General features: G+C 40.6%; 1 protein-coding gene across 2 annotated transcripts in view; it reads left to right on the forward strand.

Moving 5' to 3' along the window:
* The window catches only part of nkain2 (sodium/potassium transporting ATPase interacting 2), a 507,020-nt gene that overhangs the window by 458,149 nt on the left and 26,233 nt on the right, over positions 1-22,638 (forward strand). For both annotated transcript variants that reach the window (XM_048597243.1, XM_048597244.1), the window contains exon 5: positions 10,775-10,835. In XM_048597243.1, the coding sequence (XP_048453200.1) occupies positions 10,775-10,835 (61 nt within the window). The remainder of the gene's footprint in view (positions 1-10,774; positions 10,836-22,638) is intronic.

Here is a 22,638-nt window from a genome sequence, read left to right on the forward strand (position 1 = left end):
CCCCCCCCAACACACACACACTCACTCTCTCTCTCTCCCCCCACACACTTTCACCCCTTCTCTCTCACACACACACACACACGCGCGCGCACACAAGCACACACATATGAATCTATGAGGTGAATTTGTAATTGCAGATACATTTTATTTTGTCCAAAAAGTCCAAAATTTGTACACAGTCAGTCAATATGGCGTTTTATAAATTCCTATTTTAGAAATAAAACCAGCCTGACTCCAAACAAGAACACAAACAAATACTAAACAAGGCCTCACACCTAACATGCATTGTCTGTCTTAAAATGTCTGCTCTTTTTTACACTGATAAATCCTTTAGTTCTCTCAGAACTGTGAGTTGAAAGGAATTCTGGGTTTTACGTATACGTATTTATCAATTAGAGCCTTCTGACTGATTAAAGATTTACCAGGATCTTAGGTTTGTTTAGTACGTCCTCATCAATGGTATGAACCTTTGATCTTTTACTTATAAATTGTGTCTGATACTACCTCTCTTACTAACACCTGAAGAAGGACTGAGGCTCTGAAACTTTGCGATTTCAAATAAACCTGTTGGGCTGTAACCTGGTGTCGTGTGATTTCTGACCAATAACAATGGTGGTAGAGGCTCTATATGCCTGGAGAGGGCATTTCACTGCCTTTTTGGTGAAAAATGGCTTTTCTCAAATAGTGATCCTCCTCAGGGTGCTAAGTTTACCATTCAGTCAATATGCAGTTGCTGTGTGACTACACTGAGCACATCATGCTGTATGAAGGCCTGGCATCAAGTCAGAACCAAAATTTTCTCTGTTCTTTGACAGGGACAGCAGGCTGTGTGGTGTACCTGCTCGTGCCCAAGCATCTCTGTGTTAATGTCTGCAAGCCTTTTTCAAAATGCCACAACACTTAGTTCCTCATCTGATCTTCTAAAGCAGAACTCCTATGCAGTGACACTGTCTGTGAAGTTAGCATGTGCACAAACCTTTCACCCTGACAGGGCTACAGCTGCCTTATGACAAGTGACTAACTGCATGCTGATCACAACTATGCTGCTCTCTGAAGTTAGTGCAGGGCCTCTGAGTGTGAGACAAAATGATGGTTCTTTTTCTCTCAGTTTGTTCTCCTTCTAGGCCGCCAGTCTTCCATACTACTGGCTGGCCAGGAAATATGTGTTTGGTATCTGAAAGCATAAATGACCTGATACAGGATTAGAGTGAAAGAGTGTTGGGAGAGATGGGAACTGGGAGTTGGAGGGAGGAACAAGAGTTGCACAGTTAGACCATTTGCAGCTTGTATATTATAACCTATTGCAAGATGAGGGTGAAGTGGGGTTGAGAAGGTGATAATGCAGAAACATACTGTCATCTACAATACTTTCTGCCTGTCATTGTCTTAGTTACAGTACTCTAGTTATTCTCAATATGGTCTTCTCCATAGTTATGAGGACATGAAGTTGTGCCAACTGCTGGCTGTGCTGCCATCTATTATGGGTTACCTTGTCCAGCAGGAAAGAGGGAAATGTATCAATGAATATGATGCAACATATTTAGGTGATGTACCAGCTGTGGCTGAATATGTCTCCGTATGTGAAAGCTGTGAGAAGTCAGTGTGTGGGTGCAGGGTGAGGTGTGAGAATTCAGTTCACGTGGATTGTTCATGGGTGAATGATGAAAGCTCTATGAATAGAGCAGTGTGTGTGAAACTATAAGCATAAACATCCAAGGATGCATTCACTGATCTCGATCCTCTGAGTGAGGTCATTAAACTTACTTCGGTATTGCATCCAAATCCTTATTGGAGCTACAATGTTAGCATTGCAACTGTTCTAGCCATTTCTTTTCTTTTTCTCCCCCTTTTCGCGTGTTTTTTTCCGTTTTTTTACTTCACGTTCTGGGGTGGCATTGGCAATGTCTGGGGTGAAAGCCAGTGTGAACTCCCTGTCACAGTGTGAACTCCCGGCCTCGGTGTGAACTCCCGGCCTCGGTGTGAACTCCCGGCCTCGGTGTGAACTCCCAGCCTCAGCATAGACTTGACTCCGGGCCTTGAGGTGAAGACTCTCAGGGTCAGGGTTGGAAGTTATTCTGAACTCTTATTTCTCATCTTTCTAATTTATTGCTGCACTTTTTATTTTGTTATTTTTTTCATTTCTTTCCCCTTTTTGTCTTTGTACTTAAGCATCTTACCTGGGTAATTTGTACTTAAGATGATGCCAGAAGTGGTGACTTGTAAACTTTTCACTTTCCACTGTACTCACGTGAGTACATGTAACAATAAAGCTAATTCTGTGTTTCTCGAGAGACTCCAGTCACTTCTATAATAGAAGTGTGCTGACAAAGACTCACAATTCCTGAGCCACATCAGAGTACAAATGTTTTATTTAATCTTCAAAATAGTCAATTTGTTTTTCTTTGTACTACTATCTAGTATAAAAGAAATGACCATCAGACTTCTGTAATCAACTGAATAACACCTTTATTAGAAGTAAACTTGTTCTTACAATAGGTTCAAAACTAGTTAACAATTAAATTACACCTTAATCCCAAACAAACACATTCACATGACAAACAAAACAATACAGCTCTGCAGAACTGCTATGTGTTCATAAAAGAAACTAAAGGGAAAAACACCGCAGTATACCAAGAGTCAAAATTCAAATGATAAAGTGGGAACACATATCACAATCTGGTCTATTTCCTGATGATGTGATTGAAATGCTGTCAGCTTGTAGAATAATGATATTTTCAAATCAGACTTAAAATCAGGTGGGAATCAGTTAGCAATCTGGTATTTGACTTTATCACATTCCCACAACATTTCAACAGAGAGAGAAAGACATTTTTCAGCTGGTCCTACATTAGGGTAGTCTGCTTAATACTTCGGAGAGTCAGAGTCTGGCTTTCTCCAGCTTGAATGTTTTGCTATTAATTGATACCCCAAGTATACCAGAGAAATAGCAACACCAGTCCAGAGGCTATTGCTAGGTACCCTTCAGCACATGCCTCTTCGAATCTAGTTTGTCTGGCAATGAATGTAAGGAAACTCTTTACTCTGCTAAAAGCTTTGCATACTTTCTCTGTACAAAGTCATATGACTTTTTGGAAACAGTAAGTAACCTGCAACCAACTTTGACTTTTCAGTTCCAAGAAGGCACATGATAAACCCTTTGCAACCCAAATATTGTCCGTATACTTCCATCTCTTCCAGCTTCCTTCACATCATTACTTTCAAGTACCAAGTACTCCCCATACTGAAGAGAACCTCTCTCTTCCTGTACACTCCCACCTCCAAAGTCTCTTGTATGCTGAGAACATGGAGCAAGCCGCCTGCTCTATCATGTCATTTCTGTTGCTTGCTCCAGGTCTTCCATTGTTCTGCAAGTAATTTAACTCCTTTCTTGAGGCTTGCAGCTACTCAGCAATGTGGTTAGCACTGGTCAGCACACCACTAATAGTGAGCAGGAGTCATGAGGTTTGCATTCTAACTGTATCACATTTGAATTGGCACAGAATAAATGTACACCTCAGTCCCTGTGTCTGATGCCTAGGGCCTGTCATTCACTATGGACCCAGATTCCCTGTTGAGTTGACAGCAGCATTTTCAGTTTGCACTCCCAGTTACTTGTAGAGCAATGATACTTTGGGCTGAAGACAGCAGAAAAAATTCCAACTAATTATGCTGTGAGAATTCCTGCTCCAGCCTTATGTTTTTAAAATACTTCAACCAATGGAAAAATGTTCTTTTCTTTATTTGAGTTCATGATGCTATAATGTAAAACATAGCTGTTTGCAATCTGAACCATTTCAGCACAGCAATTTGAGCTGTTAATAAGCAGCCATCAATGAAATTTGTTCTCTTTAATACAGATAGATTTTTATTGGAAAATGGCAGCTATGTGACAAATTAATTCCATTAGTTTTATTTTTATTTTAAGAGAAATTGAGGATAACAATCATTTATCTCAAATATTTATATTCCCAGAATAACATAAAATGTTAAAAACATATTATCTAACAACTTATATGAGCTTTTTCTCAACTTTAAATTATTTAATTATTTTATTCTGATTTGGAGAATTAAGTTGGAAAAACAATATGCCAACTATAGGATGTATCAGTTTATACTTCTGCTTTGCTTTCTGGTTACAGAATGTCAAAGGAAATGAATAATTCTTGGGATTCTGTCAATTAATCACATTTTATAAGCGAAGTATTTTCTCATACAGACACTTAAAGAACAAACACAACGCTGTAGATTTTATTTATTTTGTGCCCTGTTATTAATGTTTTGATCTTGAAAAGTAAAACAGTGCACAATTCTGTCAGGCCAATGAATTATACTGTATGAGGAATAGATGGCACTTCAGCTGTAAAATACATTTTGTTAAATGTGCTTCACTATATCTGCTACTCTTATGTGATATTCTAAAATTTACGTGCCTCTTTTATCTTTTTTATCACTTAAAATGAGCTATGTATTTATATTTCTTCAGATTGTGCTCCAAAATGCACTCATCCAGGAAATGCATAACGTAATTTATTTTGATTAGAACAAGTAATGGTTTCTAACACCAATCAAGAACCTTGGAAATGAAATGTCATTTGACATTACAAAGTGTCGCATACATCACATCACCTCCTGCAGTTTCTTAGTGATGAAAATTGATTTTCTATTGTCCTTTGACAAAGCTGAGGTACAGCAATTATATCTGATTTGACAGCACATACTGCATTTTCAGGCTGGGCTTTTAATGATGAAGTCTTGTAAACCTTTATTTGGATACTTGTGGTTTAGTATAACAAATTAATCCATTTAAGTCAGTGTATACATTTTGCAGATAGAACACCTCATGACAGAAAATGAATTAAAAATTATAGAAAAGGACTGGGTGCAGTAGGTGTTTAGACTGCTATTATCTTGCAGCTTACTTTGTTACTTATTGGTCCCAGCTGGTATGCAAATCAATGAAACACATTTGATGAATTCTGTATTAAATGAAATGTCAAAAAAAGCATGCATCCCATCTGAATATGTGAGTAAAGATAAAGATAGGACAAGCCATGAAGTGATTTGGATAGAAGATGACTTTGTTTTAATTTGGGAATTTACTTGACAGGTTCCACTGTAGATAAGCTTTAACGGAATTGATAGTTAAATAGTACTTGATACAGGCGAGGATAATTGCAGCAGATGTAGGGATAAACTGAAGTTTATTGGGATTAGAGGATATAGGCTAGCCAGATCCTAAGTCCAGTATGCCTAGGATAGTCAAATCTAGAGACAATATGAATGAGGATTTCACAAGCAGATGAACTGAGGCTGTGGTGAAGGTAGGTGATATTAAAGAGGTAGAAGTAACAGGACTTGGAGATGGTGAAGATATAGGGTTGTATGTTCAGTACCAGGCCAAATTTGGGCCACAAAGAAGAGGCAGGCAGGGAATGGAGGCTTTGGTGGATGGGGATTGAAAGCCAATGAAGGATGTGCATTGGAAGGTAGTTAGAGGGAAAAGGCAGTAAGAAAACATTAATACTTGGAAATGAATGTACTGGCGGGATGGGGTTGTAGTGAAGAAAGCAGAGGGTTGAGGTGGGATATCTAAATGGGTATTTCTGCAAGGCAGGAACACTGAATTCACCAGGTGAGTGGAAATGCAATTAGTTACTCAATCATTCAAACTACAATTCAATAAAATCTGGAATTAGAGCTTGTCTAATGTTGGCCATGTAAACATTGTCAATTGTCATAAAAATCCATTTGCTCCACTGATACCCATCAGGGAAAGAAATCTGAATCCATACCTGGTCTCGCCTAAATGTGATATCAGATGAACAGCAATGTGGTTGACTCTTAGTTGCTGCCAAAATAGTCCAGCAAGCCGTTCAGTTATGACAAAACCATAACAAAGTCTAACTTTCTCTGACTGTAAAACTGTCAAAACATAAATAAACTCACGTTATCACTTGAGAAGGACATCCAGTCACCTGCTCTCTGACACATGCTAGTTTAAAAATCATGGATTCAGAAAGGTTGATGAGTTAATTATTAACCCCTTCAGACACAATAGACCCAAAGCCACTCACCACTAGTTTAGAATCCAAACATTAAAACAACTTCTATTAATGTGTATAAATCACACACCTTACATCACACAGCACTCTGGGTGTCCCTTAATCCAAAAGGCTGCAGTGTTTTTATAAGGCAACTCACCATTACCTTTCCAAGAAAGTTTAGAGATAGGCAATATGTGCTAGTTTAGGCAGTGATGCTGACAGCCCATGAATCAATAAACAAATTTATGTTTTTTACCTGACAAAATTCCCAATACTTCAAGTGCCCAACTAGCCAAAGTCCAATTTAAATTATGAATCAGTATGAGACTGCCAGTTTCATTATGTTTTTGTTTATATTATATTTAAATTGTCAGCATGCATCCTTGGCTAACATTAGCTGTTTGTTCTACACCCTTAAAACTGGAAGAAGGTGGGTTGGAGGTAGGTTTGTGTCAGGAGTCAGATATATCGGCGGAATTTTCTGCATCATTGAGCAAAGTGAACGATGGTAAGAAAGTTGGGAAAATACGGCCAGAAAAACTCAGAACCTTGATGTCAAGAAAGACATTCCTCCAGAAGACTTAAATGATGAGTTCAGAATCTCACTAATGAGCGATGACCTTACTTCTATGCATTTCTATCTGGTTAATAGCCCAGCCCACCTCATTTCTACGTAGCTTCCAATTCTCCTGCTTCAAAAAATTGGGCAACCCAAGTACCAGCATGAAAGTCTGAACAGTTACCTGGCAGCGACGGCTCACTATTTGCATCTCCAAGCCTTCATCTACCTATGGCTTCATCACAACATCCCTGCATGAACCATGGATACCGTTATTCACTATCAGGATTCATTGGGAACATCATCGTCTAGTTACCCTTTCTAGTCCTGTTAGAATTTTACAGGTTTCTATGAGATGCAACTCATTTTTCTAAACTTCAGTAAATGTAGCCCTAACTGATCTAGTCTCTCTTCATACATCAGTCCTGCCATCCCAGGAATCAGTTTGGTAAATTTTTATTATATTCCGTCCACAGCCAAACATCCCTCCTCAGTAAAAGAGACCTAAACTGCGCACAATGCATTGGGTGTGGCCTCACAAAAGCCCTGTACAATTGCAGCAAGAAATCCCTGCTCCTCTACTCAAATCATCTTGCTTTGAAGACCATTTGCTTTCTTCATTGCTGGCTGCATGTGCCTGCTTACTTTTAGAAGCTGGTATACAAGGACATGAATATCTCTTTGCACCTTCCCTTTCCCTAACTATCTCTGTTCAAATAATAACCACCTTTCTGCTTTTGCTACCAAATGGATAATCTCACATTTATCCACATTATACTTCATCATGCACATTCACTCAACTTTTCCAAAACACATTGAAGCATCTGTGCATCCTCCTCACATCTCACTATTCCCACTCAGTTTTCAGACATCTGCAAATTGGAGATACTACATTTACTTCTCTCATCTAAATCATTTTATATATTAGTAAATAGCTGGGGTCTAAATACCATTGTAATTTCCTTTATTTAGATTCTGCACCCTAGTCTCAGAATCCTTCACTTCACTCTCTCCCTTAGTGAAGAATTCTTTCGTATTATGAGTCATTGAGTATCCTACCACCTAAAAACAGAAAAGTTTTCTCATGCTGCTGACAGTTGTCTTTGGGGAAAAGCAATTAACTGATTCACTGAGCAACGAAGTGATTATTTTAGACATCTATGAATAGATAATCTGTTTATATTGGTGTTTCCCTCCATGGCAGCTGGAAATTTTCCATAAATATAAGGCTAAGAAGGAAAATGTACTTGGTAGCCAATGGTATTTCTCAGCCACAGCATTCCTTCAAAAGTAGAGACTCTGGAGGCACTGTTTCTCTGACAAAGGTTCATCCAGATTTGCCTGTAGATTCTGGTGCACTGAATCCATTTGGCACATTCTGGTCAGTTTGTAATTCCTTCATTTGTTCTGCTGTTATTCCTCCAAAAAGCATTAAAGGAAGAAATATTAATGTGAGAAAACTCATTAGACCATAAGAACTGGGAATAGGAACAGGCGGTTAAGTCTCTTGAGCCTCCTCCACCATTCAATTGGATCATGGCTGATCAGACATTGCGCACATCCACTTTTCTGCATTTTCCCCATAAACCTGGATTCACCTACTGATCAAGAATCTACCTATCTCATCTTGAACATACACAAGGGGTTTGTCCCACAGCTTTTTGTGGCAAGGAGTACCAAAGACTCACAACCCTCTCAGTGAAGAAATTCCTCCTTATTTCAATCTTAAATTGGCACCCTTTTATTCTGAGACTAGGCTCTCTGGTCCTTGACTCTGCTGTCAGAGAGGGTATCCTCTCAGCATTTACCCTGTCAAACCCCTTAAGAATTCTATGAGTTTCAATGAGATCACATTGCAGTTAATAGAATCCCAACCTGTTTAGCCTTTGCTCATAAGGCAATCCCTCCATATCGGGATCATCCTAGTGAATGTTGTCTGAACTGTTCTCAGTACTCCAGATGTGGTCTCATCAGCGCCTTATAAAGTTGCAGTAAGACTTCTCTACCCTTATACTCTAACACCCTTGAAATAAGGGCCATTAACCTTCCTGATTACCTGCTGCACCTGTGTGTGCTAGCTTTCTGTGTTTCATGTACAAGTACCCCAAGCCTCTTTGTGTTATAGTTATCAACAGTTTTTCTCTATTTAAGTAGTATTTTGTTCTTTTGTTCTCCAGTCCAAAATGAACAACTTCACATTTTCCTGCATTACATTTGATTTGCCTACTTACTTAACCTAACAATATGTCTCTGCAAACTGTTTCATATTCCTTTCACAAACTGCCTTTCCACCTATTTTAGTGTCATCTGCAAATTTGGCGAGAGGATGTTCACTTCCTTCTTCTCAGTCATTAATATACATATTGTGTACAGTTATGGTCACTGCACAACGCTCTCAGTGAAGAAATTCCTCCTTATTTCAGTCTTAAATTGGCACCCTTTTATGCTGAGACTAGGCTCTCTGGTCCTTGACTCTGCTGTCGGAGGGGGTATCCTCTCAGCATTTACCCTGTCAAACCCCTTAAGAATTCTATGTGTTTCAATGAGATCACATTGCAGTTAATAGAATCCCAACCTGTTTAGCCTTTGCTCATAAGGCAATCCCTCCATAACCCCACTGCTCACGGGTTGCCAACCTGAAAAAGAAGCCCTTATTTCCCCACTTGCTGTTTCCTTCCAAATGTCTTCTTTCCCTTGCTGTTTTTCCTTCCGCTTAAACAGATACTACATCGTCTGAGCCTATATCATCTCTCACAACTGTCTTCATTTGTCTCTAATTAGTTGTGCTACCCCATTTAAACTAATAAATGATGTCTGAACATTTTGATGATTAATGTCACTTTCAATTTTGTTTTTTTTTGCTAATGCTTACAATGCTTTGATCGATTCTGAGTCTATTGTTGTGGCTTCTCTTCAATGAAAAATAACATAAATAAGTTGAACACACTGCAGAGATGTCTGTGCTTCTAGTGTTAGTCAGCTGCTTAGGTGTGTATAGTGGAGTCTTGGGAAATGCTTAGAAAGATCAAATCAATGTCCCATTTATTTGCACATATCTTAAATGACTGATAGAATCAGATTGCAAAGTACTCACTTTAGATTTATCGCCCAATGAGGAAACAGTCTATTTAAAATCTTAAGATCCACATTGTGAAAGAGAAGTTGATGCATTGAAATGAGTGTATAAAGGGCTGAAATCCCTGCAATCCAAGATCTGAACTGCCAGGTTTTGTGGCATACTTTTGGGCACTCCTGGGTACGGAAGATCTTTAAATGAGATTTGATTTCTATATATTAAGATATCAATTTGCAATCTACCATTGGTGAACTGTATTAACTTGTCACTGGATATATTATCTTGCTTCTGATCTATTCAGGGACAGCAACAAACAAATGGAGGGTGTGGAAAAACAAGAACACAACAGCCTGAGATAACAAGGGGTAGAGCTGGATGAACACAGCGGCCCAAGCAGCATCAGAGGAGCAGGAAAGCTGATGTTTCGGGTCTGGACCCTTCTTCAGAAATGAAGAAGGGTCCAAACCCGAAATGTCAGCTTTCCTGCTCCTCTGATGCTGCTTGGCCTGCCGTGTTCATCCAGCTCTACACCTTGTTATCTCAGATTGTCCAGCATTGGCAGTTCCTACTATCTCTGAACACAACAGCCAGGACAGCTTTTGAAAACTACGCAGCATCGAACAGTTACAAAGCACAGCTTCTCATTTGTGATTCCTCATATGATGAGTTTATAATTTCTCTCAAGTAGTGCTATAGTGAGCTCTTATTGAAACAAAATGCACCTTTTGAGGGAGGAAGCTGAGTTTGCCTGTGCCTCTGTTGAGGTTACTATTGCCATAAGCAAACATGCTTGTGTATATGTTGCATATCTGCATTTCTGGTCTTATTTTCACTTCCTTTGAACTTGTTGTTAAAACAAGGATTCTTTTGCCAAATTCTAATCGAACAAAGCCATTTGTTACGGCAATATGCTAAATAACTAGGGAAACTATTTTAGCAGGTGGGGAATGAAATCACTGCGTGAGATAAGATTTGAACTTTAGATCCTCCGATTGAGGGTTCAGTGCTTGTGTTTTGTAACTGCTTAATGATTTTTTTTTCATTTTGTTTTAGCTGTTGTAGTTGTCAGTGATGAATGTTTTGTTTCTTTCCTAGCTTCTTGGATTTGTTTATGCCTGTTACGTGATCAAAATTGTTGCTGAAGAAGAGGACAGCTGTAAGTACTCAAGATAGTAAAGATGAAGAAAATCAAAAAGTCTACCTTTATGCAATTATGCTCCTGAATACTGAATATACTTCTAGGATAATTTGCTTTGAGTTAAGAGCCGAGAGCAAATTTCAAGTTATTTATTCCAGCACAAATGGCACTAGAATGTTCATTATTCATTGTTCATTAATAGTCTGATCAAATTAAATATTATTGCAACAGTTGAGCTGTAATAGTTTAAGTTGTCCTGGCAGCAAGCTTTTACTAGACAGAGAAATATTTATACTTTTGGTGAGTTAAAAATACTTCCCTGCAGTCAAACACAAACTAACAAAATAATAAAATAATATTTCCAACAACCTGAATTTAAACCCAAATGTTTCTAATAAAAATGTTCAAATTTTGCATTTTCTGCAAGAATGCAATGATACACTGGTCTCAAGTATTTTATGTTGAACTTGACACATGGCAGTCTATTAAAAACCAAGACAACTAATTTATCACTTTCTGACATTACAAACCAATTATTGCTTCAAAGTATAATTACATAAAATTTATGTGAACATATGTGTTTTGACAATTGTTTTATGGAGTCAGAATAGTTTTCATATTTTGGTGGAGTGATAAAGAGTGATGTGCAAATAGAATGTGCAACTCAATAACAGTGACAACAACTGATGTTTTTATAATGCTTTTAATGTCTCAAGGCACTTCACAGCAGCATCATAAAACAAAATCTGACATGAATAAAAGAAAATCTGACATGAAGTCACATAAGAAGTTAGAAGGTCTGATGATCAAAATCTTGCTCAAAGGGTGGGTTTTAAAGCAAGCTTTAAAGGAGGAAAGTGGGGTGGAGAAGTGTTAGGAGGGAAATCCAGAGATTGAGATCTGAACAACTGAAACAATGATGTGCCTGAAATCAGGAATTTTCAAGAAACCAGAATTAAAGGAATACAATTATTTCAGAAGGTTGCAGGCCTGGAGGAAATTACTGAGAGATTGGGGGTGTTGAGGTCGTAGAGGGATTGGAAAATAAAGATAAGAATCTTAAATTCAAAATGTTGATTGATTAGGAATTTATGTCAACAAACAAAGATGTGATACGTTAATAGGACTTGGTCTGAATTGAACATGGACAGCAGAGGTGTAGAATGTGGGAGAATAAGAGATCAAAAGCTCATTTCAGGGTCAAACATGATATCACATTTGTGAATAGACTGGGTTAACCTCCAACTGTTGCCAGGGAGAGGGATAGAATCATTAATTAAGAAATGGGGTTTTATTGTGAGGTATACTGATATGTGTCATTGAACAAGAAAAGGGTAGAATGAAAGGTGTCACAGCGCAAGGGTGTCATATGATGGTAAGGAAAAGACTGCAAAGCATTTCCAGTGCAGCCGAGTTACAGAAAAATGTTATACTTGTTTGTTGTAAATGAAACAGTAGCTGCAGTTAGTTCAGCCATAAGCAAGAGGAGGATGGGTTTTATTTCCATTATTCATTAACGTGTCAGCAGATACAAAACAGAATGACAGTGCTTGATGTGATATGGGGGTAAATAATATGGCAAGTTTTCATGTAAAGGATTAATAGCTATTAATAATCCCTATTTTTGCTAAAAGTGTTAGATAGCTAAATTCCTTGTGGTATTGAAGCAGTGTCCTGGACGTGAGGTGGATGCCTTTGATCAGTTTTCAAATATTCTTTCAAACCTACTGTAGAACTGCACATGAATGACAGGCCTGAACCCTGGCTCCCGAGTTAGGAGCACAGAGTTCAGAAAATTTCTGACTCAGGAGAAAGTGCCCAGATGTTCAGATTTTCATTCGAAGAGTCATAAGGTGGACCGCTGCCTCTGGAAACAGTGCAGAGGCTGCTGAGTAGTAAGGTAGGCTGTGTATGAAAGACTGGCTTTGATGCTTTGGGTCTTGTGGAGAAGGTAATAATACAAAAAAAAAACCTGCTTTCTAACTATTAACTTTCACACTCCCTTGAACAAAGCATATTCCCCAAGCCCTATCCATGCCAACTAATGCAACCTCATGTTCCCACACATCCCCATAGACCATCACACCCTCCATAACAACTAATTCCCTTGTATCCAAACTCTATGGCTTCTTATTCTCTCTATGCCAACCTATGTCCTCACACACCTTTTTTAAACCTTAATTCCAATTTAGTGCCAACTAATGCAAGCATATTTTCTCTATACATAACCCTTTGTCTTTCTCCCTCCATGCTAACTCGCCCAGTTTCCACCATGAGCAAACCTGAGGACTCTTGCCAAGTTTATGTAAATTGATGTTCTGTGATTATTTTTAAAACAAAACACTTCTATTGATAAAAGCCAACTCACTACATTTAAGTTCCTTCAACTGTTTAATCCTTCATGAAAATAAGCATTTTGTATTCACATCCTCACATGCCTTAATAAAGTATGTGGATGCATACTTGAAATAACATTCAAGATGATGGGCCAAGTGCTGAAAAGTGAGATTAGTGTTGATAGCTTGGCACAGACCTGATGGGCCGAAGGTCTTCTTCTGTGCTGTATGACTCAATGACTGTATAACCAGTTGGAACTGTCACTCAACTGGATTTGACAGGCAGTTGACACTTTGCTGATGATAGATTGTGAAATCGGTAGAAACCTGTAAAGGGAGCATTCAGTCTGTGTCTAGTCTGGTTAAGAGAAAGGAGGCATATGTCTGGTATAGACAGCTGCAATCAAGTGAATCCCTAGAGGAGTACAAGGACAGAAGGAGTAGGCTTTAGTAGGAAATCAGGAGGGCAAAAAGGGGACATAAGACAGCTTTGGCAATAGAGTTAAGGAGAATCCAAAGAACTATAAATATATGAAGAGCAAAAGACTAACGAGGGAGAGAATAGGGGCCCCTAAAGATCAACAAAGTCCATCTATGTCTGGAACTACAGGAGATGGTTGAGATCCTAAACAAATATCTCGCATAAGTATTATTATCACCTGTGATATGATTCTGAGGGACAAGGATCCAGGGTGGGGTAGTGCATGCAGGAGCTAGCCAATTAGTTGCAAAATTGGCTTGAAGGTAGGAGACGGGGTGGTGGAGGAAGGTTGCTTTTCATACCAGAGGCCTGTGACCAGTGGTGTGTCACAGGATTGGTACTGGTCCCCTGCTTTTCATCATTTATATAAATGATGTCGATGTGAATAAGGAGGTATGGTTAGTACGTTTGCAGGTGACACCAAAGTAAATTGTGCAGTAGACCATGAAGATTATCTCAGAGTACAATGGAACCTTGATCAGATGCCAATGGGCTGACGGAGTGGTAAACGGAGTTTAATTTAGATAAATGTGAGGTGTTGCATCTAGGTAAGGCTAGCTAGGGCAGGACTTGTACAGTTAATGGTAGGCCTCTGGGGAGTGTTGCCAAACAAAGAGACCTAACAGTGCAGGTGCACAGTTCCTTCAAAGTGAAGTCACAGGTCAACAGGGTGGTGAAGGAGGCATTTGGCTGCTTGCCTTCATTGGTTAGAACATCATGTTGCAGCTGTACAGGACATTAACATAGAATCCCTACAGTGTGCAAACAGGCCCTTCAGCACAACAAGTTCACACTGCCCCTCACAGCATCCCACCCAGACCCATCCCATATAACCCACCTAATGTACATATCCCTGAACACTACAGGCAATTTAGCATGACCAGTCCACCTAGTCTGAACATCTTTGGACTGTGGGAGGAAACCAGAGCACCCAGAGGAAACCCACGCAGACACAGGGAGAATGTGCAAACTCCACACAGACAGTCGCCCAAGGTTGGAATTGAACCTGGGTCCCTGGCGCTGTGAGGCAGCAGCGCTAACCACTAAGCCACCATGCCTAAGTCTAAGTGGCCTTACATTAAATTAGAATACTGCTTACAATTCTGGTCACCCTTCTATTGGAAGGATGTTGCTAAACTTAAGAGGGTGCAGAAAAGATTTATAAAATGTTCCCAGTACTGGAGTGTTTGAGTTATGGGGAAAGGCTAACTCAGCTGGAGTTTTCTTCCCTGGAGCGTTGGAGGCTGAGGGATGACCTTGGAAGCTTAGGAGGAAGGTTGCTGTGTTCGATTTTACAGGGGTCCCAGCTGTTAATGGCGGTCATTGGTAAAACACCACTCTAGGGCCCTGCTGTGATCCTGCCGCTGGGCCTCAAGCTTTATACAAATATAAGCCTGCTACATCTTGGTTGCTGCTAGATCTGCTGGAGATCTCATTCTCTCGTTGACAATCTGCTTGTTAATGTCAGAAAACATCTGGCCTCTGAGACGATAATGAAGCCCACTCATACAAAGATTTGCAGCCTTTTACAATGTCCCATGAAGAAACGGCCAGGGAGCCCAGTCTATCTGGCACAATTCCAGTTATCCAAATAATTGCAGACCCCAAGAGCAGAACCCACAAAAGATCAAACAGTAAATAAAATTGACATTTAACTTCATTAAAATTGGAATATTTTCTTCATGCACTATTCCCAGGAAAGGGAAATATAGAATTTCAGTCCTACTCTCTTTTAGAATGACTAGAATTTCTTCATTCAGATTCTGAATTTCTCTCATGCACACTACACTAAACTACACTCCCAACCACCCTCACTCCCAATCACTATGTGATTCCATCACTATAGAACACTGGCATGAATGATGTGTATAAAATGCTCTTGGCAGAGTGAAAATATACCAGAGTAGACAACGTGGGAATTTCAGAATATATTTACCCCACAACTTTTACTAAAGTGAAGCAAAATGGGGTGAATTTTGTGCAGCAGCACCAATATGCCTACGGTTTTTTTTCCACACTAACTGCTTAATCCAACTGTTGCAAACTTTTTTTGTGCTCTTCACTCAAAATTGCAGTAGACAGTTTGGAAATTCACTTTATATGTGTGTTATATTTAAAGCCCTTCCAGCTTGAACTGGATTTGTACAGTAGGTTTGCATTGTGACTTTGAGACTGGTAACAGCCATTTGCCTGCAGAAGTAGGTACTCCATCCAAGTAGATACTGTAAATCATCAATGGCATTATACATTTAATTACAATTAATTGAGAGATAAATCCCTATTAATGCAAGGTATCACTGAACCATTTTCTAAGAACATGAAGTAAGATGTTGCTGTCAGAATACACTATATACAGAGAGTATCTGCATCCATTATCAAATGAAAATTAGGTTTGGTTTAAAGAATTTAGAACGAGCTTTGAGGAACAAAGGTGAGTTAAAAAAAGTCTGATTATAAAAGTCACTTGGCAGTGAGATTTACATTTTCTTTGTTTATATAATTAATTGCCAATATTTTAGACTGGGAGCCTCAGCTCATACATAGAACAAGGTTGACATGGGACGAAAATTGGTTATGGATTGCTGCTTTCATAAATAATGAAAGTGCAGCAGAAAGCGCTCTCAAGAGACCAGAGTGTAGTCGTACGCAAAAACTAAATGGGGCAGAGGTGTTTTGATGGTTTTGTACATGTTAATTTTATTTCCCACAGGGTTTGTCATGCTTGGTTTTAAAACGACTAAACAATACATTTTAACTCTTTCATTGAAGACATGTTTTTTGTGTGTGAGGTACATTGGTCACCTTAGTAGGTGCCATTCAAATACTGCCAACTTCACAAACATTGTTATTTGCATGATACCCCAAGTATTGTAATTAAAACGGACATATTTTTCATGTACTATTTTTAAATTATATTCTATTTAAATTCAGTTCCATTTTTAGCAAATGAAAACAAAATTTGCGAGCATTTTTCAGTTCTAGCTTGTTCCCATAGGATTTCTTCTGCCAAGGAGTCAAATCCTGAATAATTAACAGTGGTTTTTTGCCAAATACCAATTTCCATTGTCATTATAAATTGTTTAGAAATTAAACTGTTACAATTTAAACTATATTCAAATATAAATAAGCCATATTTACATTTGTGCAGGGTAGGAATAGCCACATATATGAACAATTGGTGAGAAAGTAGGAACTGTGGATGCTGGAGTCTGAGATAACAAGGTGTGGAGCTGGATGAACACAGTAGGCCAGGCGGCATTAGAGGAACAGGAAAGCTGACGTTTCGGGTCTGGACCCTTCTTCAGAAATGGGGGAGGGGAAGGGGGCTCTGAAATAAATAGACAGAGGGGAAGGCGATGATAGAAGGTGGATAGTGGAGCAGATTGGTGAGAGAAGATGGACAGGTCAAGGAGGCGGAGATGCGGCTAGTAGGTAGGGAATTGGTTGGGGGTTGGTCAGTGAGGAGGGAGGGGTGGGTAAATGGGAGGCAAGACGGACAGGTCAAGGAGGCGGGCACGAGATGGGCTGGTCTTGGGATGAGGTCAGGGGTGGGGAGATTTTGAAGCTTGTAAAGTCCACATTGAGCCTGTTGGGCTGCAGGGTTCCCAGGCTGAATATGAGGTGCTGTTCCTCCAGCCTTCGGGTGGCATCGTTGTGGCACTGGAGGAGGCCCAGGATGGACATGTCGTCCAAGGAGTGAGAGGGGGAGTTGAAGTGGTTCGCAACTGGGAGATGTTGTCGTTTGTCACAAACCGAGCATAGGTGTTCCACAAAGCGGTCCCCAAGCCTCCGCTTGGTTTGCCCGATGTTGAGGAGGCCACATCGGGAACAGTGGATATAATATACCACTTTGGGGATGTGCAGGTGAACATCTGTTTAATGTGGAAGGTTTTATTGGGCCTGGGATGGAGGTGAGGGGGGAGGTGTTGGGGCAGGTGTAGCACTTCCTGCGGTTGCAGGGAAAAGTGCCGGGGGTGGTGGGGCTAGTGGGGAGTGTGGAGCAGATGAGGGAGTCGCGGAGAGAGCGGTCCCTCCGGAAGGCAGATAAGGGTGGGGAGGGAAATGTATCCTTGGTAGTGGGGTCAGATTGCAGGTGGTGGAAGTGGCGGAGAATGATGCGTTGAATCCAGAGGTTGATGGGGTGATACGTGAGGACAAGGGAAATTCTGTCTTTGTTGTTATTGCAGGGAGGTGGTGAGTGGGCTGAGGTGCAGGAAACACAAGAAATGCGGTCGAGGGCATATTTGACCACTGTGGAGGGGAAATTGCAGTCCTTGAGAAACGAGGACATCTGGGATGTCCGGGAGTGGAAGGCCTCATCTTGGGAACAGATGCGGCGGAGGCGAAGGAGTTGGGAATAGGGGATAGCATTCTTGCAGGAAGGTGGGTGAGAGGAGGTGTATTCTAGGTAGTTGTGGGAGTCAGTGGGCTTGAAATAGATATCAGTTTCCAGGTCATTACCAGAGATGGAGACAGAGGGGTCCAGGAAGGACAGAGAGGTATCAGAGATGGTCCAGGTGAACTTAAGGTTGGGGTGGAAGGTGTTAGTAAAGTGGATGAAGTGTTCGAGCTCCTCGTGGGAGTTTATGAACAATTGGTAATGTCTTACATTAATCATGTTTTAGAAAACATTTTTAATACTCAAATTGGATAGCTGTTGTGATGGTTATTAAAGTCACACTGAAAAAAATGTGGGTTAAGTCAGAAAAAGTCAGTATGAATTTGCAAAGAGACGATTGTATCTCGCTAACTTGCTGGAGACTTTTGAAGTGGTAACAGAGAGTTGATAAAGGCAAGGCTGATAACATGATATGCATAAACTTCAAAAAGGTGCTCGATACACTGCCAAACAACAGACTTGTGGTAAAAAGTAAGTAAGGAATAAAAGGGACAATAGCAACATGGATATAACATTGAGCTAAGAAACAGAGAATAATGGTTAAAAGCTACTTTCCACACTATAGAAATGGTTGCACTGGGGTTTCCTGGGGGTCAGTATTGGGTTTGTAATTTTTACTGGTGTATATTTAAAAAATCAGAAAAATAAATCATCTAAATATTGGTGCAAAGAGAACATTTTCAAAGTTTCAAACAGCATAAAACTTGGAAGAATTGTAAATCATGAAGAGGGTCATGTAAAACTTCAAAAAGGTTCTGACAAGTTGGTAGAGGGTCGATATGTGTCCATTGAAATTCAATATGGAGGAATGTGCGATAAAGATAAAGTCACCATAGTTTTACCAGATCATAGGGCTGCTCTCTATGTAGAGAGAGGACGAAAGGTGAGTTAACCCGAGGGTCACCACCCCTCAGGTTGAAAAGGCAAATCCTTCATGGTAAACTTAGTGTGAGCATTGAACCCACGTGGTTGGCATCATTCTGGATCGTAAACCAACCATCCAACCAACTGAACTTTGAAGTAATACATTTCGGTACAAAGAACATGGAGAGACAGTATAAAATAAAAAGGTACAATTCCAAAAGGTGTTCAGGAACAGAGGTATCGATGTGTTATGTACATCAAGTCAATAAAATGTGATAAGACAGGTAAGGAGAGCTGTTAAAATAAACAGGTCTCATTAATAATAGCATTGAGTTCGAGATCAGGAAGGTATTGGTGAACTTGGGTAGGATATAGGTCAATCTTTACCTATAATGTTGTGTACAGTTCTGGGTGGAATGCAATAGGAAGGATGTGAACGCTCTGGAGAGTGTGCTGAAGATTTTTACAAGGATGCTTCTGGGGATGAGAAGCTTCAGGTGTCTTCAATTAGATGGAGAATTTGGAACAGATTTCCTTGGAGAGGAGAAGGCAGAGGGGAGATTTAATAAAAGGTTCAAAATCATGAGGGGTCTGGAAAGAGTAGTTGGACAGATACCATTCCTGCTCTCAGAAAGGATAAAGAGCCAGAGGATGCTATTTTGAAGTACTATACAAAAGAAATAAATGCCAGATAAGGAAAAAAAAGATTTCCCAGTGAATAGTTCAGGTTAACATCGCAGTGCTTGGAAGTGTGTGGAAGGAAAATTCAATTGAGACATTCCAGAAGGCATTACATGGCTTCTTAAACAGAAATAGTGTGCAGAGTTATGGGGGAAAGGTAGAAGTTTGGTGCCGAGCCAAAATACTCAGAGCTGGTGCAGACACAATGAGCTGAAAGGCTTCTGACTGCATCATGACAATTCTGTGTCTGTTATTACAAGTCGGCCATGCCTGGCAAACCCAGAATGAATGAAGAAGTTGCCAGATGCAGAGATGGAATATCTGCCTCAGTGCACCAGCATGGTATTGAGGTCTTGAAAAAAAGCAATAAAATGAAAACAAATCCCACCACTCCCTACCCCATCTATCTTTCTCCCTACACATTCCATGCTTCCCATCCAGGCCATCTCCTGCCCTCTAAACAAACCCCACAAACTCTGCCTCTTTTTATCCTCCATGCCACTTGATGCCTCTGTACCCAACCCTGGTACCTCCTCAGACTCTATGCCAACCTATGCCCTTCCACCTACCCTTGGCCCTTTATAGCTCCTTTGCAAATCCATGCCCTTTACCCAACTGCATAAACCTTCTTACCTTCCATGCCAATCAATGCCCCTAGAAGCAACTCCATAGCCCCTCATACCCTTCATACCAATCTATACCCCTCCACATGCTCCCAATTGCCCTTTACAGCCCTAATATCAACTTAGTGCCAGCTCATGCCTATCCACACAACCCACCCATCACGTTTACACTGAACAGAATAATTTACCCAGCATTCACTTTAATCAGGCATCAGGGCCCTCGTTGAAGCAAATTATTTAATGTTCTGACCAGAACTTTCATTATAATCTCAATTTCAGTTGTAGCTCACAGGTTGAAACTTATATCCCAGGTGTGATCTGGCACAAATTGCTTCAGTAACAGCTTGGAGATATTTGTGGGTTAAGGTTGGTGAGATCAGACCTCAGGTCCCCAGTGGAGCCTTGGAAGTAGCAGTTGCATGAAAATTAGTGCAGCTGTCATATTGACAGCCACCGGGGATAGAATGGCCAGTCACTCCATCAAGTTGCAGGTCCCACTCCAGCAGAGGGCCTAGTCCTATGACAGTGTACCAGAACATCCTCAATTTGCAGCAACACTGCACCTTGGTCACCTGGAGGCAATGATGTTGAGGATGAGAAACTCAGGGCCTTTTGTACCTCCTGTGCATCTTGAGGGGACCTTCAGCTGCAACCACTTCATATGGAGGCAGATCAGCAGCCACTGGAGGTCACTACTAGTCCTGAGCTTGCTGGCAGGTCTGTTCCTCATCAATTTCTCCGTGTCCTTGTTGCACCACAGCAACAGCGACAATAATCTCTGCTGTGGCAGAATGCATGCTTCTGAATAGGTTCACACATGAGCCTGTGTGAGGAATAAAAGAAACAGAACAAATCCTAAGTAATATGGGCAATCAGAATTCATATCATTCACCAATGACAGTTTAACATAGTCCTTCATTCAATGGGACATGGAAGTTCCATCAAAAGGGGTCATGGAATGCCTCTACATGGACCTTTGACATAGGGACCTTATTCTGATGAAGGCAACACAAGCCATGCTGTGCAAATACAGTAGGAGATTGAAAGTGCTGTATGATTACTGATACCTTACCAGCCCCACATCACTTGAAAAAGGCAGCATTACAAGTAAGAGCATTTTAGTGAAAACCCACAGTTCAAATTGAGAAGAAACCAGTTCCATGCCCTGATGTAGCCTATAGGATCTTAGATTGTCTTGGGCTCTCTGATTACTTCTGTTTCAGTGAGATGCCTATGATCAGTCTGTCGTGACCAATGACATGGTCAGGATTTCTATCCCATACAGTTTGACACAGCATGCATTTCACAGACAGGATGCTATGAATACAGATGACTTCATTTTGTGCTGTAAAAATCCCTGATTAATGCAGTTGTATTACTGACAGGTAAATCCCATCTGCTCAGCGAGAAAAACACAGTCACTCCAGCCCCTCTAGTTATGGTAGCAGCCATTTTCCATTTCAAGCGCACATTTACAAGCTGCATGATTATGGAAGGCAACCCAGGTGTTGCTTAGCGCAGTGAGTCTCAGGCTCAGCTTGGCAATCACGATGCCCTCAACTCCCCAAACCTCCATGTTCCTTTCTTTCTGGCACTCATTGTTGAGCCCATCACTACTACCCTTCGAAACGTTCCCACACACCACTTTGAATTACAACTTCATCTCTCAACATTAACCCCTAAGCACCAGCACTATAGCTTAGTCATGCTAGCTGTCCCTGCCTAGGTCAGTTTGGTGGTGACCTTTGATGAACCCCAGCCCATGCAGTAACCTGTGCCCTCCAATGTACAATAGTCCTCACTTTATACTTTGAGGTCCCATCTTTCACAACTATTGCCTCCTCTGCTTTCCAGCATGGCTCCTTCAATCTTCAAAATTGAGTTCACCCAGTTCCCTGTCACAGCAATGTTCACCTCCTTTGACTTCATTGATCTCCCCCTCAGGATTGACCATGGTCCAGCTCCCTGACTGACTTGGTCTCATAGTCCTGCCTGCTGTATGAGCCTGGGACTTTGACCGATCTCTGTGCAGCTATCCACTGACTTACTGCAACACCCTGGCCTGATTGTGTTAGACATACAGAGCTGACCATGGCACACTCACAGACTGTAGTGATATAGAACCCCTGACTACTACAACTGGCTGATTGACCATGTTCAAGCCCCTGGACTGAGAATGGACACTACCTTTGGCTCACTGTACTGGGACCCCTGACTGTCTCCATTGATCTGACTTCTCCTCTTAGTCTGTAGGCACAGCCATTTGTTTGAAGCACAATGCAGTACGTTTGTCGCAAACATTTCTGACTTCTGGTGCAGGAGAAAGATTCACTTAGCATGCTCCCATATAGCGGCATTATCAAACCCGTTTACTGATGACTGCTGACAACCATGACAAGCTACCTCCTATCATGTCTACACTAAAAGGCAAGACAAG

This window comes from Rhincodon typus, chromosome 5 (genome assembly GCF_021869965.1).
Source record: "Rhincodon typus isolate 14 chromosome 5, sRhiTyp1.1, whole genome shotgun sequence".
Classification (NCBI taxonomy): Eukaryota; Metazoa; Chordata; class Chondrichthyes; order Orectolobiformes; family Rhincodontidae; genus Rhincodon; species Rhincodon typus.